Source organism: Triticum aestivum, chromosome 1B (genome assembly GCF_018294505.1).
Source record: "Triticum aestivum cultivar Chinese Spring chromosome 1B, IWGSC CS RefSeq v2.1, whole genome shotgun sequence".
NCBI classification, from domain to species: domain Eukaryota; kingdom Viridiplantae; phylum Streptophyta; class Magnoliopsida; order Poales; family Poaceae; genus Triticum; species Triticum aestivum.
In genome coordinates, this window is record NC_057795.1 from 483,103,170 (window position 1) to 483,117,879 (window position 14,710).

Below are 14,710 nucleotides of genomic sequence, written 5' to 3' on the forward strand. Positions count from 1 at the left end.
ACAAGCAAAATATGATCATACCTTAGTACTCTTTGGGTGTTAATCACATAGCGATGTGAACTAGATTATTGACTCTAGTTAACCCTTTGGGTGTTGATCACATGATGATGTGAACTATGGGTATTAATCACATGCAGATGTGAATATTGGTGTTAAATCACATAGCGATGTGAACTAGATTATTGACTCTAGTGCAAGTGGGAGACTGAAGGAAATATGCCCTAGAGGCAATAATAAAGTTATTATTTATTTCCTTATTTCATGATAAATGTTTATTATTCATGCTAGAATTGTATTAACCGGAAACATGATACATGTGTGAATACATAGACAAACATATAGTCACTAGTATGCCTCTACTTAACTAGCTCATTAATCAAAGATGGTTATGTTTCCTAACCATAGACATGTGTTGTCATTTGATTAATGGGATCACATTATTAGGAGAATAATGTGATTGACATGACCCATTCCGTTAGCCTAGCACTTGATCGTTTAGTATGTTGCTATTGCTTTCTTCATGACTTATACATGTTCCTGTAACTATGAGAATTATGCAACTCCCGTTTACTGGAGGAACACTTTGGGTACTACCAAACGTCACAACGTAACTGGGTGATTATAAAGGAGTACTACAGGTGTCTCCGAAGGTACATGTTGAGTTGGCGTATTTCGAGATTAGGTTTTGTCACTCCGATTGTCGGAGATGTATCTCTGGGCCCTCTCGGTAATGCACATCATTATAAGCCTTGCAAGCAATGTGACCAAATGAGTTGGTTACGGGATGATGCATTACGGAACGAGTAAAGAGACTTGCCGGTAACGAGATTGAACTAGGTATTGGATATCGACGATCAAATCTCGGGCAAGTAACATACCGATGACAAAGGGAACAAAGTATGTTGTTATGTGGTTTGGCCGATAAAGATCTTCATAGAATATGTAGGAGCCAATATGGGCATCCAGGTTCCGCTATTGGTTATTGACCAAGAATAGTTCTAGGTCATGTCTACATAGTTCTCGAACCCGTAGGGTCCGCACGCTTAAGGTTTCGATGACAGTTATATTATAAGTTTATGAGTTTTGATGTACCGAAGGAGTTCGGAGTCCCGGATGAGATCGGGGACATGACAAGGAGTCTCGAAATGGTCGAGACGTAAAGATCGATATATTGGACGACTATATTCTGAGTTCGAAAAGGTTCCGAGTGATTCGGGTATTTTTCGGAGTACCGGAGAGTTACGGGAATTCGCCGGGGAGTATATGGGCCTTATTGGGCCATACGGGAATAGTGGAGAGAGGCCAAAAGGAAGGAAGCCTGCGCCCCCCCTCTGGTCCGAATTGGACAAGGGGCGCAGCCCCCCTTTCCTTCTTCCTCTCCCCCTCTTTCCCCCTCTCCTACTCCAACAAGGGAGGTGGAATCCTACTAGGACTAGAACATGAAGGCGCGCGTTGCCGCGCCTGTCCATCGTGAAGCAAATGATTATAAGTATCAGCAAAAACTTGAATGTATAAACAATTTATAATTTGTATCATTCGAATCACTTGAATCATAGTGGCACGATGTCAATGGTTGGGCATATCTATTTAAGTTATATACAGCAGGCCCACTTACAAAAAAAAATCTCATTTTATATTCTTGTTGGCATGTTCATGAGGAAAGAGATGAAAAAAAAAGAATACAATAAACATCAAATTTTTCCTTAGTTGTGCTTCATTTCATTTATGAATTGAGAGAAAGTTTGCATAATAACACATAATCATGAAAACAACTTCTCAAGGAGCTCGGTCCTCGCATGATGCCTTGATTGTAGCTAATTAATTGTAAATAAAAATACTATAGAAATACTCAGTTCCTGTCTTGGAAGAGACACACTACAAAGAGTATCATTTGAAGAAAAACAGTGCTGCCCTCTTTTCTCCCTGGAAAGCCTGACCCTTGTGCTGAAGCTCCAGGGACCGCTTTTCGCCTGCTGATAGGAGTATAGAATTGACACATAAATAAAACCTGGATACAAGATGGACGCAGACAAACATAGGCAAACGTCTAATCATGCTTGAAAGCATATGCACAAAGTTAACCTATTAGGTATGCAAGAAGAATACCCATCGGCAGTAGCAAGAACCATGGTAGAACTCCATGAAAATTTTCTCAAGGCAAAACAGATTTCTCTCACACTGATGTTTGAAATCCCATCACATCAATTTTGATTTAAGGAATTAAAGGCGCGTCTCAACTGAGGCTTCATAAGCAGCACCCGTTGTCAGAGTGACCCGAATAGGTGTAGTAATTCTTTGTGCACCATTAGTGGTGGGGCTCCAGCAGAAACCTAGATAAAGGAATATTAAGTTGTGTGATCTAGATGTCAACCTGAGTTTTGCCAACATAAAGGGATACTGTAAGAGGGGCGATATGAAATATTTATTACATATAATAGGAAAACAACAACAACAAGTCAACAGGTAAATGAATAGTGCATTAATATCATCTGACATGGAGCATAGTGTGGAAAATTTGGAACTTCGATGCTTACTTCTCAGCATATCTACAGCAAAGGAAAAAAAACCAGAAGTTGGATTTCAGTTTTATTGACAGAGTGCGGAACTATATCAAACAATTACTTCCAATGTTGACTACAGTACAGTTTGAAAAATGGGTCAATTTCATTGCTGTTGACTATTATCGTGAGCTGGTACAAGCATTTCAGCAGTAGCAAATGCCTACCCATATAAACACAACAAAACGAAGGATAACTCTTCATGCCTAAACAAGTAAAATGTACCTACCTAGAAGTTATGCTGGGAAAGACGAATCTGCAAGGTGTGGTCAAACAACAGGTAATTATTCATCTCATCAGCTACAATTTTTGACACCTGATACACCAAAAATATACCCAAAATTGTAAGCGAACAACACAAATACAGCCTGGTCCCAATTTATCTCAAATGCACGAACTTACCAAACACCAAGTAAGATGTTCACATGGAACACACGAATATCACCAGACACCATGTAAAGCTATACACAAATGCAATACAGGACGCCGTGTGCTAGGATGAATCAATATCACATGGAACACACGAATATCACCAGACACAAATGTTCGACGCCGAGGGAATGAATTGATTCGCGAGTATTTTGTGAACTGCTGATACCTGACAGTCGGCGATGGATGCCGACGACGCAGGCGGCCGATGCAGCCGCCATGGACGAACACTGCATGGCACAAATTAAAATTGTAAAGAAGGGGCCTGCAGAGGAACAATACAGGACGGGTGGACGGCACGTACGCGGAGGCAGACGTGCAACAGAAGCTGAGCCCATCGCGGCTCGGGCCCGAGCTGTGTGTGGCAGTGGATCCGCGGTGGCGTCAGCGTCCTGGGGATCCTAATCCGCAACAGGCGACGTATCTGAGGCGCCGGTGGTGGCGGTGTCCTCGTGATCCACGACGGCCGCGTCTGCCTGGATCGGCATCGGCGGATCCAGCTGCGTATCCTCGGGAAACGAGGAGGAACGGATCGGAGGGCGACGGCAGCGAGATCGCACGAGAGGACGGCGGCTCTGTGTCCTCGACGGATCGATAGGAGCGGTTTTTTGCCGGGTGTTTTTTCGCTGCGTGCGTGGGGTGGGGTGGGGAGGGGACGAAAAAACCGGTGAAAAAAATTTGGACGAAAGTGGTGGGACGAAAAAAAACCTGTAAGTTTGGGCGTGTGCGGACTCGATCGCGGGGTTTTCTTTGATTTTTCGCAGCTGAAGGGATGGTGGGAGAAAGTATCAAAGAAGTACCAAAAAAGACCGAGTGAGGTGGGACGAAAATAAAACCCGGAGCGCGACCTACCAACTGAGACATTAGGAGTAGAGACTAGGGAGTCCTAGTAGGACTCCACACTTGGCGCGCCCCCTCCTAGGGCCGGCCACCTCCCCCCTTACTCCTTTATATACGGGGGCAGGGGGACACCCCAGGACACACAAGTTGATCTACGGATTGTTCCTTAGCCGTGTGCGGTGCCCCCCTCCACCATATTCCACCTCGGTCATATCGTCGCGGAGTTTAGGCGAAGCCCTGCGCCGGTAGAGCATCATCATCGTCACCACGCCGTCGTGCTGACGGAACTCATCCCCGAAGCTTTGCTGGATCGGAGCCCGGGGATCGTCATCGAGCTGAACGTGTGCTGAACTCGGAGGTGCCGTACGTTCAGTATTTGGATCGGTCGGATCGTGAAGACGTACGACTACATCAACCGCGTTGTGCTAACGCTTCCGCTTACGGTCTACGAGGGTACGTGGACAACACTCTCCCCTCTCGTTGCTATGCCATCACCATGATCTTGCGTGTACGTAGGAAAATTTTGAAATTACTACGTTCCCCAACACGAGGAGCTCGCCGTCCAGCCATGGCACTGCCGTGGAGCTCCCCTCTGTCGCTCGTCGCCATCCAGTACATGCAAGGAGCAAGTGGACGGCTTCGTCGCCCTGCTGGACGCCACCATGGAGGACCGCCTCCAGGGAGGCCTCCTGCCGGAGTTAGCCGCCCCTGCCACCTGCAGCCACGGCCCATCGCCGCCTGGACCCTGCACGAGCAGCGGCTGCCGAGGTTGGCCCGGCAATGCAGCGCAGCGCCTTTGGCCGGTGGCGCCATGGCTCTAGGCCGTAGAGGACGACGCAACGGGTTGCAGACTACGGGGAGGAGAAGAGGATCTGGGGAGAGGAGGCAGTTGGGGAGGCGGAGGAGCGGCCGACCAACGCCGTTGAGGTGGAAGAAGGGGCGGCTGGCGCTGGTGGAAGGGGAGGCGGCCGACGCTCCGTCGCCTTGCTGGACGCCGCCATCCGCAAGGACGCAGTTGTGTGGATGGAGGCAGTCGTGCGCGCAGGAGAGCAATGTGGCCGTCCCCCATGGCCGCGCCGCTGTCTCCGGTGAACTTCGGGGTCTGTCTTCGGTGGGAGTTGACGTCGAAGAAGGAGAAGGGAGGCAGAGAGGAGTGAAGGAAATGAGGAAGAGACACTGACATGGGGGTCCCACATGTCATCTAACGGTCAAACTGACGGTTCATTTAGATGCGGGCCCGACCTGTTATAAACCGGTTTATTTTCTTAGCAACAGGGGTTTTAGGTTTTTTGAAACAGCCGACGCCAAATGTGGTAGTTATCGGTCACAAACAAATTTTTGATAGATAGTTTTATGCTATTCACTCAAAATCACGAGACCTCCTAGTCTGCGGGACCTCCAAATCTCCAATACAAAATCACTAGTTAAAAGTACTCCTTTCGAAAATCAATTTAATCTTCCATGCGCCACTTGTTGCACCATGAAAGTTTTCCTTTTTTCTAAGATTCGTTTGTTCAAAACGTCTTATCTCTTAAACTGACGTCTACATCCCGAACCGTTTTCACCATTGGATTCCTTGTGTCAAGATTTTGACGATTTTTTTTCACAGAAAAAACCAGATGAAAAAGCCAAACCAGGGGCATGTTTTTTTTTCCTTTTTAAAATCCGTTTTCAAGAGGCACAACCGTGCCTCTCACAGAAGCAAGCCCGTACCTCTCGTGAAAGCAAAAACCATGCCTCTCATGGAAGGGAAAAGAGAAAACGTGTTTTTATTCGTTTTCGAGAGGCACGTCCGTGCCTCTCACGGAAACAAAACAATCACGGATGCAAAAACGTGCCTCTCACTCAAGGAAAATAATTGTCGAGGCTTCGCACATGGCGCCCGCGACAGGGCCGACCCATTTTCTTTTTAAGCTTTTCTGTTTTCTTTTCTTTCCTTTTCCTTTTCCCTTTTTCAACTTTACTTTTCCTTTTCAAAAATGTTTGTATTTTTTAAAATATTTCCTGTTTCCAAATTTTCTTTATAATTTTATAGAAAAATGTTCAGAAATTCAAAATAAAAGAATTTAAAAAATTATTCGCTTCTTTTCAAGAAATGTTCGATAATTCAAAAAACAAATTTCGAAAAATGTTTGCATTTTATTTTATTTTCACAAATTCAGAAAATGTACCCAATTTTAAAAAATTTCCTACAGATTCAGAGAATGATCATGTTTTTCACAAAAAATATAAGATTCCCCGCCCTGATCCAAACCAAATAGCCAAATTTGAATCCGCGTGTAACAGTCCGCCTAGGACGGCCCACGTGGCTCGGGCCAATCCACATGGATTAAGCCTTACTAAACAAGGCCCTGGGGACCCTAGACCCGAACCCAGATGCATCGGGCTCGCGGAGAGCTGGCCGAAGGGGCCAGCACGGCATGCCCCGGCCGATGTTAATCATGCCTGGCACAACACAACCCACACATGCGCGTTTTACTACACGGGTCATGTCGCGCCGACCCACGTGCCTTGCTCCCTGGCCCTGACACAGCACATTTAGTAAATGGGCCGGCCTGTGGCACGTTTGGACCGCATGCTTTTAGCCTGCTGTGCTATTTTCTAGGTTTATTGGGTTGTTTTAGATCATACTAGACCATGATGATGCGCGTTGCTGCGCCAGCTATTTTTATGATAGAATGATGAAATATCATGTATTTTTTTAAATATAAAATATAGAAATTAAACTTGCATGAACTAACCCGTATATTAGACAATGGTAAAAAATGTAATATTGCGATTGTCTCAGGAAATAGAATTAGTCAAGTGATTGCTCTAGCTTTTAAATGAATAGTGTCTATGAAAGATATCTTGAAAACAAAAACATGAATAAGTAACATAGGTTTAGAGAACATACATGATAGTCAATAGCACAATTGGTAAGATAAATTAACCGGACAATCTTTTCTGCTTAATTAATCAATGAGACAAATCTTTTATCATTGTTTAAAAAATAGTGTCACTTCCCCTAAAAAAAGAATTAGCGATGCTTGATTCCCATATTGGTAGACCTTCTCATTGTTGCCACGCGCACGTGAGGGAGTTAGGCAGTGGGGCGTCAATGTTGTGTGGCGCTGCGACGCCAACACGAGCAACAATTTTTTTTAAAACCACGGTCTATTGCAAAATGTTTTGGGGAATACAGATAATAGATGATGGAGATGTTAGCCAGACAAGATGGCCCGCCCACAAAGAAGACACGACTTTCACAAGATTGTGAGCCTCAATATTACTATCAAAGGCAGCAGATAATGCCCCACTCATACGCAGCTACCTAATTTTTTATTTGAGAAACAACTTTTTTAGCAAAATTTAGGAAACAACTACTTACGTTTGTGTTTCATATACACTTTGTCTGCTTAAGCTAGTCCACCGGCCCAAGAAACAATCCAGACCCAATCAACCACAGGTGAAGTAGATAGTTTCGTGGAGCAGCAGCCCAAGAGATATCCATGCAGACGATCGTACGGCTAGCAACGCCAAAGCTTTGTGGAGGCTCCCACCTCGCCCTGCTATACTGTTTAGTAATATAAAACAAATAATAAGTATAACAGGCCGTGCAATGATGGGCCCGAGTTCCTCGCTTCTAGGCTCAGACACTGCCCCTAGCGTGACACTTGCCGGAGTGCGCCACTTGTCGCAATCTATAAGTTTTATTTTTTTAATCTGTTTATTCAAAATATTTTATTTCTTAAATCATGCGTTCAAATCTTGAACCGTTTTCACCGTTGTATTACTCGCGTCGAGCTTTTTAAACTAGATCTTATGTTGATAGGTTTATATACTGATCTATGTATACTGTTGTCCCCTTCCGTATAGTACAAAGTATAGGTATAGTACTAGATGACAATAGTCTACATCGATTCCAGGAGCGGAATGTGACAACAGTCTACATCGATTCCGGGAGCGACAACGTGGAGTCCGAGGATGAAGATGCATCGGAACCGAGCGAATCTGACTACTCCAGTGAAGACTAGAGTACTAGACTCCTTAGCTCAGCTGCCCAAACGGTGTGCGGAGTGCAGTGTGACTGGTTTCTAAGACATTTGGTTAGCTAATCTGATACCTTGGTGCTTTGCTCAGGTGCATCTCTTGTGCGTCTTGTGTTTATGTTAGATGTGTGTACTGAGATCACAAGAAGATTACCGAAAAAGGCTTTCGCCCCGCTTTATAAATAAAGCAAACCGCCACAAGAAGATTTGCAAAGCTATGTGTTGGCTTACAGTTTCTCCATGGCTTCTGTTCCTTGGTCTGTGAGCTTGTAGCATTGTTCAGTCTATCAATACTGAGAGTTTATTTATATCTGTCTTATTCTACAGTCAATTTTTTCAATATTCGGTTTCTTGTTATTCAGTTGTGAGCTTGCATGGCGACGGCCTTATTCTCAGTGTTTTCACATACAGATCGCCGTTCACTTTCTATTTATTGTGTTTTTGTTGGTGGTTCTTTCATTGCCTGGAAGACGAAGAAACATACTGTAGTTTTCCGTTCGAGTGCATAAAAGTGTAGAGATCGAAGGAAGACCGGGAAAAAAATCGATCTAAACAGCACGAGTTGCACCGTGCGGTGGAGATCCTAAAACCTGGGCTCCGTTACCATGTTGGAATAGCAACTTGTATATTAGGAGGCCAAAGCCAACATATATATATATATATATATATATATATATATATATATATATATATATATATATATATATATATATATATATACACACACACACATGAGGATGCCAAAAAGCTACAGAGAATGCCAAGAGGCTAGAATGTAAAAGGCCAAAAAACATCAGAAATATAACTCTAACAGAGTATATGAGCTATGGTCATTCAGTTTCACTCAGTCTAGTAGCAGTTGTTTAGCTCCTTATTTTTCTTCGGTTTCAGTTTTCAGTTTCCAGTCTAGTGCGACAATGATTATGAAGGCAGTCTATCCTTCATTGGAATTGACAAACAAAGCAGTGCACCCAAAGTTAGGCCACTCTTTTCTTTTGCAAGGTTGAATTTTCTTTTTGCAGATGATGATTTTCAATTGCACGGTTGGTTTTGCGTCGCCGGTGAATTTCAAGTGCAACCAGGCTGTAAATCAGTCACCTACTCACCTCGGCCGATTTTGTACACGATGAAAGGAAATTATTCTTTGCTTTCTATCCTAAATATAAGTATTTTTAGAGATTTCAATATAGACTACATACAGAGCAAAATGAGTGAATCTACACTCTAAACTACTATGTCTATATACTGTATGTATTCATTGAAATCTTTAAAAAGACTTATATTTAAAAATGGATGGAGTATAAAGCAGGGCAAGATAATTAGCAGACCTTTTTGACTAGGGCAGGAAAGAGAAGTGCGGGTGCAACAGAAGTCTGACAATATCCGTTTCACGATAGAACGCCGAATCCTCTTCCAAATAATCAATTGGGAATAAATGAAATGGTAAAAAATGATTAGTTGTTGTAATCTTGTTGGGCGTTGCCAACTAGACGCGGTTGTGTTAAAAAAAACTAGATGCAGTTCAAACATCGCACAAACCACGCGCCAAACAACACCACACTCTTCTCAAAATAAACATTGTCTCCGACAGCAACCCGACACGATTATACAAACGAACAAAACACTTCCAGAACATAGTTAAAACACACGGTAAAAACAAAACAAAACAAAACAATCGCAATAATCCACTTGATTCGAAAGAGTTAATCTCACTGGTGCTGTTAGCCTCTCTAGTCTCTATCATGTGTACTGTAGTCCTTCCCTCAAACATTCTTCCCTTCAGGACGGACACGGAAACATGTTGGGATACAATATTAGCATCTGGCCCCACGGGCTGGGTAAGAATAAACTATTAGCATCTGTAACCCTTCACTCTGGAGGGTCCACCACGGGTGAAACGCTAAGCGGCTACTGAAGGGCGATTGCGAGGCGATCCCCTGACGACGCTAGGGTTAGGGTTTTGTCGCTAGGGGTGGTGAGATTACGGTGGTGTCTGGGGCGGCGACTGCGTCTCCCTCGGCACAGACTGGTGTAGTCTTCCTCCTTCAAGGCGCGGAGCTATGGCGGAGAAGGCGACGGTGCAACCTGCGGAGATCCCGGCGTCAAAGGCAAACCCGACGGCGACAGCGACCCCGGGGAAAACTGTGAGTAGGGGTTCTTCTAGATCCCCGATCATGTGCAAGACGCCAGATCCGACCGCAAGTCTCTCCGCTAGGATAGGAGGGATGGTTTTGCTGGACAAGGAAGCGGAGGGTTTCGTCTTCGAGGAACCAGATCAGATCTTGCCCAAGAACATGAAGTGGTCAGCGGTGGGTAAGGCTTTCTCCCCGCAACCGCTGAACAAGACGGTGCTGGAGAAAACGATGCAGAGGGCTTGGGGACTCCATCACGAGGCACGGTTCCGGGACAGGGGCGACAACGTCTTTGTTGTGCACTTTGGGAGCGAAGGAGATTGGATACATGCAATGAATAATGGACCTTGGCAATATGATTTCAATGTCCTGGCCCTGAAGGAATATGAGAACAATGTCCGATCATCAAAGATGGTTTTTGATAGGATAGATGTGTGGGTTAAGATCTCTGATCTCCCACCTGGTAAGAGGACGGATGCTTTCGGGAAGGCATTAGGCAACTGGCTTGGTGAAGTGGTTAAAGTGGACGTGGACAAGGACGGGATAGCTAGAGGGAGCCAACTGCGTGTCAGAGTAAGGATCATGCTGTTTGAGCCGTTGGTGCGAGGTTTTTTGCTCAAAAACTCTCAGGAGGACAAAGTGGGTACTTGGTACGATTTTCACTATGAGAAGATCCCCCACTTCTGCTTTGAATGTGGGCGCTTGGTGCATGAACACAGACAATGTGTCCCTCCTGTTGATAAGGCTGCACAATGGGGAGGCTGGCTTAGAGCATCACCGGGAAGGAGCACTGGCTCCAAGACCGATGTGAAAGGAGGGAAAAACAACAATGCCACCGCAAGCAGCTTTATGAGCTCACAATCTGACGGAAACAACAAGGAGCAGGACAGCCATGCTCGCTCTCGAGACATTCCGGTGAAACGTAATCTAAACGCCGAGTTCGATCGGCCGGGGGACGCCCGCACTGGTGGGCAGAACCGGCGAGAGAGAGAGGGATAGTTATTTCCCCAAACAAGGAGAAGCATAGGGGGGACTAGCCAGAAGAGCGAGATCTGAGACATGAGATTGAGAGGAAGAAGGAGAGGGATCTCAGGGAACAACTCAAGGCTCAACAGTGGCAAAGGGAGTATGAGAGGAAGCAATATGCAGAAAGGAGCCATTGGGAGAGGGGGTTGTCAAGCAGAGGGGGTGAGTACAGGCAGGGGTACCAATCAACTTACCCGCAGGAGAGAAAGAGGGGGTACTACATTTGCAAGCCTCGGCAAGAGTTTGATGATAGAAGAAGGAGGGGAGACAACCCCCGTGACACTCCTGGATCAAGGAAAAGAAGGCCGCGGCAGATGTGGGTACCAAAATCAGATGGTGACAGGAATGAGGGGGACGAGTCTTTCATTCATGATACTAGGTAGAAGACAACCTCGGTGTTTGATCGTATTGAGGAGACCGATAATAAAATGGCGGACCCTGCCACTGGGCAGGGCCGCCGAGAGCAATGATTATCCTTGCCTGGAACTGCCGAGGATTGGGGTTGGACTCGGCAGTCGGCGAGCTTCGAGACCTGGTTAGGTCATACAACCCAGAGGTGGTGTTTTTATCGGAAACTAAGAAGAGAGCGGGAGCGATGGACAAGCTTAAGTGGAGTTTGGGTTTCTCAAAAGGGGTGGCGGTGGACTGTAAAGGAAAGAGTGGAGGTTTGGCGCTTTGGTGGAGAGACCATATTAATGTAGCAGTCAAGCCGTTGTGCCAATATTACATAGATGCTACTATTGCTTATGACGGCGGCTCCTTTAGATTCACTGGAATCTATGGAGAACCATGTGTGGATAAAAGAATGAGGATGTGGGATGCACTACACTATCTACGTACTCAAGATAACTTGCCGTGGTTGTGCGCGGGCGACTATAATGAGGCACGAAGCCACGAGGAGCAGCTAGGAGGTAATACAAGAAATAGAAGGCAGATGGAACAGTTTGAGGAGTGCCTAACCGACTGCGGTTTGGCAGACCTAGGATTCTTGGGGTACCCGTTTACTTGGGACAACAAGAGAGAGGGCCTGGAGAACATACAGGTACGGCTGGACCGGGCAACGTGCAACGGGGACTTTGCTCAACTCTTTCCGGCCACTGAAGTGATACATGTCATGACGGAGGAGTCGGACCACCAGGCGCTAGTAATAAAAGCAATGAAGATGTCAGGCATTAGAGGCGAGAAGGGGCAGCGTCCATTCATGTATGAGGCGGCGTGGGTGCGGCATGATCAGTACCAGACGATGGTTGGCGCTGCATGGGAGGAGGCACATGCAGCCAACCAGGGAGGAGGGTAGCTAGCAAAGACATGCAATAGGCTGCGGGCCACCACGCGAGCCATGCAGGACTGGAGCCGAAGGGTTTTTGGCTCGATCAGGAAGCAAATTGGGCACCTCAAAGCACAACTTGTTGATGCAAAAGAGAGGGCTGCGAGGACGGGTTACAGAACGGAGATCAAGGAGATCGAGGATCAACTACATGAGCTGTATGAGAGAGAGGAGGTGTTCTACAAACAACGATTACGCGTGGACTGGTTGCAGGAGGGCGATCAAAACACGAAGTACTTCCAAAACCGTGCCTCACACCGAAAATGGAAAAACACGGTCAAGGTGCTATGGCATGAGGACGGAACGAAGTGTTCGGATGATGAAGGGATGAGGAGGATGGCTGCCCAGTTCTATGCGCACTTATTTGCTTCAGAGGGATCTAGGGATGGAGAGAACGTGTTGCAACACATTCAGAACTCCGTGACAGAGGCCATGAACGCAAAACTTGATGCTCCGTTTACGGATGTAGAGATTGAGCTTGCTCTTTTCCAGATGGGACCGGCGAAGGCGCTGGGGCCGGACGGACTCCCAGCCATGTTCTACCAACGCCACTGGCCATTGGTAAAGGACGATGTGTGTGCTGCGGTCCGTGATTTCCTTGCCGGATCTGCAGCCCCTGATGGCTTCAATGACATGATTCTTGTGATGATCCCGAAAGTTAAGTCACCTGAATTAATGGCGCAGTTTCGCCCAATTAGTTTGTGTAACATGCTGTATAAGATAGCGGCGAAGACACTGGCCAACCGCTTGAAAGTTGTTCTTCCTTTCATGATCTCTGAGGAGCAGAGTGCATTTGTGCCAGGGAGGTTGATCACATATAATGTGCTGGTTGCCTATGAGTGTGTCCATGCTATTAGGAAGAGGAAAAGGAGAAAACCTATCTGTGCGGTCAAGCTGGACATGATGAAGGCATATGACAGAGTTGAGTGGGATTTCCTTGAGCGGATGTTGGTGAAATTTGGCTTCTCGAGTCACTGGACAGAGATGGTCATGAGATGCGTGAAGTCTGCAAGATTCTCGGTAAAACTTAACGGTGGGCTCTCTGAGAGTTTTGATCCTACCAGAGGGCTTCGACAAGGCGATCCGCTCTCCCCATATGTGGAGGGGTTCTCTGCATTACTAAAGGAGGCCCAGAGGGAGGGAAACATCAAGGGGGTGTCGTTTGGAGGGGGTGGCCCAACGGTCACTCACCTACTGTTTGCAGACGACAGTGTGGTCTTTGTGGAGGGGTCAAGAGCAAACTTCGAGTCGCTACATTCTATATTGCATGCATATGAAGCCGCTTCGGGGCAGAAAGTTAACCTCAATAAGCCAGAGATTTTCTTTGGCAAGGACACCCCGGATGAAGAGAAGAATGAGCTCAAACAGGTGCTGGACATATCGGAGGAAGTTTTGAGCGAGAGATATTTAGGCCTCCCTACGATAGTGGGGAGAGCTAAGGACAGTACTTTTAAGTACGTCAAGGATAGCGCAAAGGGCAAAGTATCGGGATGGAAGGGCCAAGGTTTATCAAAAATGGCAAGGGAGGTCTTAGTCAAATCCGGGCTGCAATCCACACCAACTTTTACCATGAGCTGTTTTCAACTCACGAAGAAAATGTGAGGGAATCTGTCATCAATTGCTTCAAACTTCTGGTGGGGTGAAACAGCTGGTCATAAGAAGGTGCACTGGATTGGGTGGGATAAAATGTGCATGCGTAAACATGAAGGGGGCCTGGGCTTTAGGGATCCGGAAGCTTTCAACCAAGCCATGCTAGCCAAAGCAGCTTGGCGCCTGCTGCAAGTGCCAAGTTCGCTGTGTGCTCGTGTTCTTAAGGCACGGTATTATCCCGATGGCTCAATTCTGAATGCAACGTGCCCTACCGGTGGATCATACACTTTCAGGAGTATATTGCATGGCCGTGACCTGCTTGCTGACGGCCTCATATGGCGCATTGGAGACGGGGCACGTATACTGATCCACCATGATAACTGGCTCCCAAGGAGCGGTAGTCTTAAGCCACTGGGCCAAACCTACATCGCAGGCGCCACTCGAGTAGGGGATCTGCTTGAAGCCGATGGGTCATCATGGGACAAACGGAAAGTACATGAAATGTTCGCCCCGAATGAGGCTCAAGAAATTCTTCAAATACCAGTTGGGGGACCGGGGGTGCAAGACAACCAAGCTTGGAACTACACCAAGAATAGTATTTTCATGGTCCGCTCAGCCTACCACCTACGAATGAACCAGAAGAAGGGAAGATCCGGACGGCCGGAGTCTTCATCCTCGGGAGCGGATCACAAGTCTTGGCTGAGCCTTTGGGATATGATCGCACCGGGCAAAGTTAAAATCCACATGTGGAGGCTGATTAGGAATGGCCTTGCTGTG

The 14,710-nt window shown here is 46.4% G+C and overlaps 1 protein-coding gene across 1 annotated transcript; it reads right to left on the reverse strand.

Annotated features, from left to right (window-relative positions):
- Positions 1–1,696: 1,696 nt before the first annotated feature.
- LOC123079058 (uncharacterized) lies at positions 1,697–4,640 on the reverse strand. The gene is made up of 5 exons (XM_044501732.1): positions 4,543–4,640; positions 3,292–3,613; positions 3,157–3,217; positions 2,259–2,330; positions 1,697–1,970 (listed from the first exon to the last, which is right to left on the reverse strand). The coding sequence occupies exons 1-5, from the start codon at positions 4,638–4,640 to the stop codon at positions 1,888–1,890; spliced, it is 636 nt and encodes a 211-aa protein (XP_044357667.1). The 3' UTR covers positions 1,697–1,887.
- Positions 4,641–14,710: the final 10,070 nt, after the last annotated feature.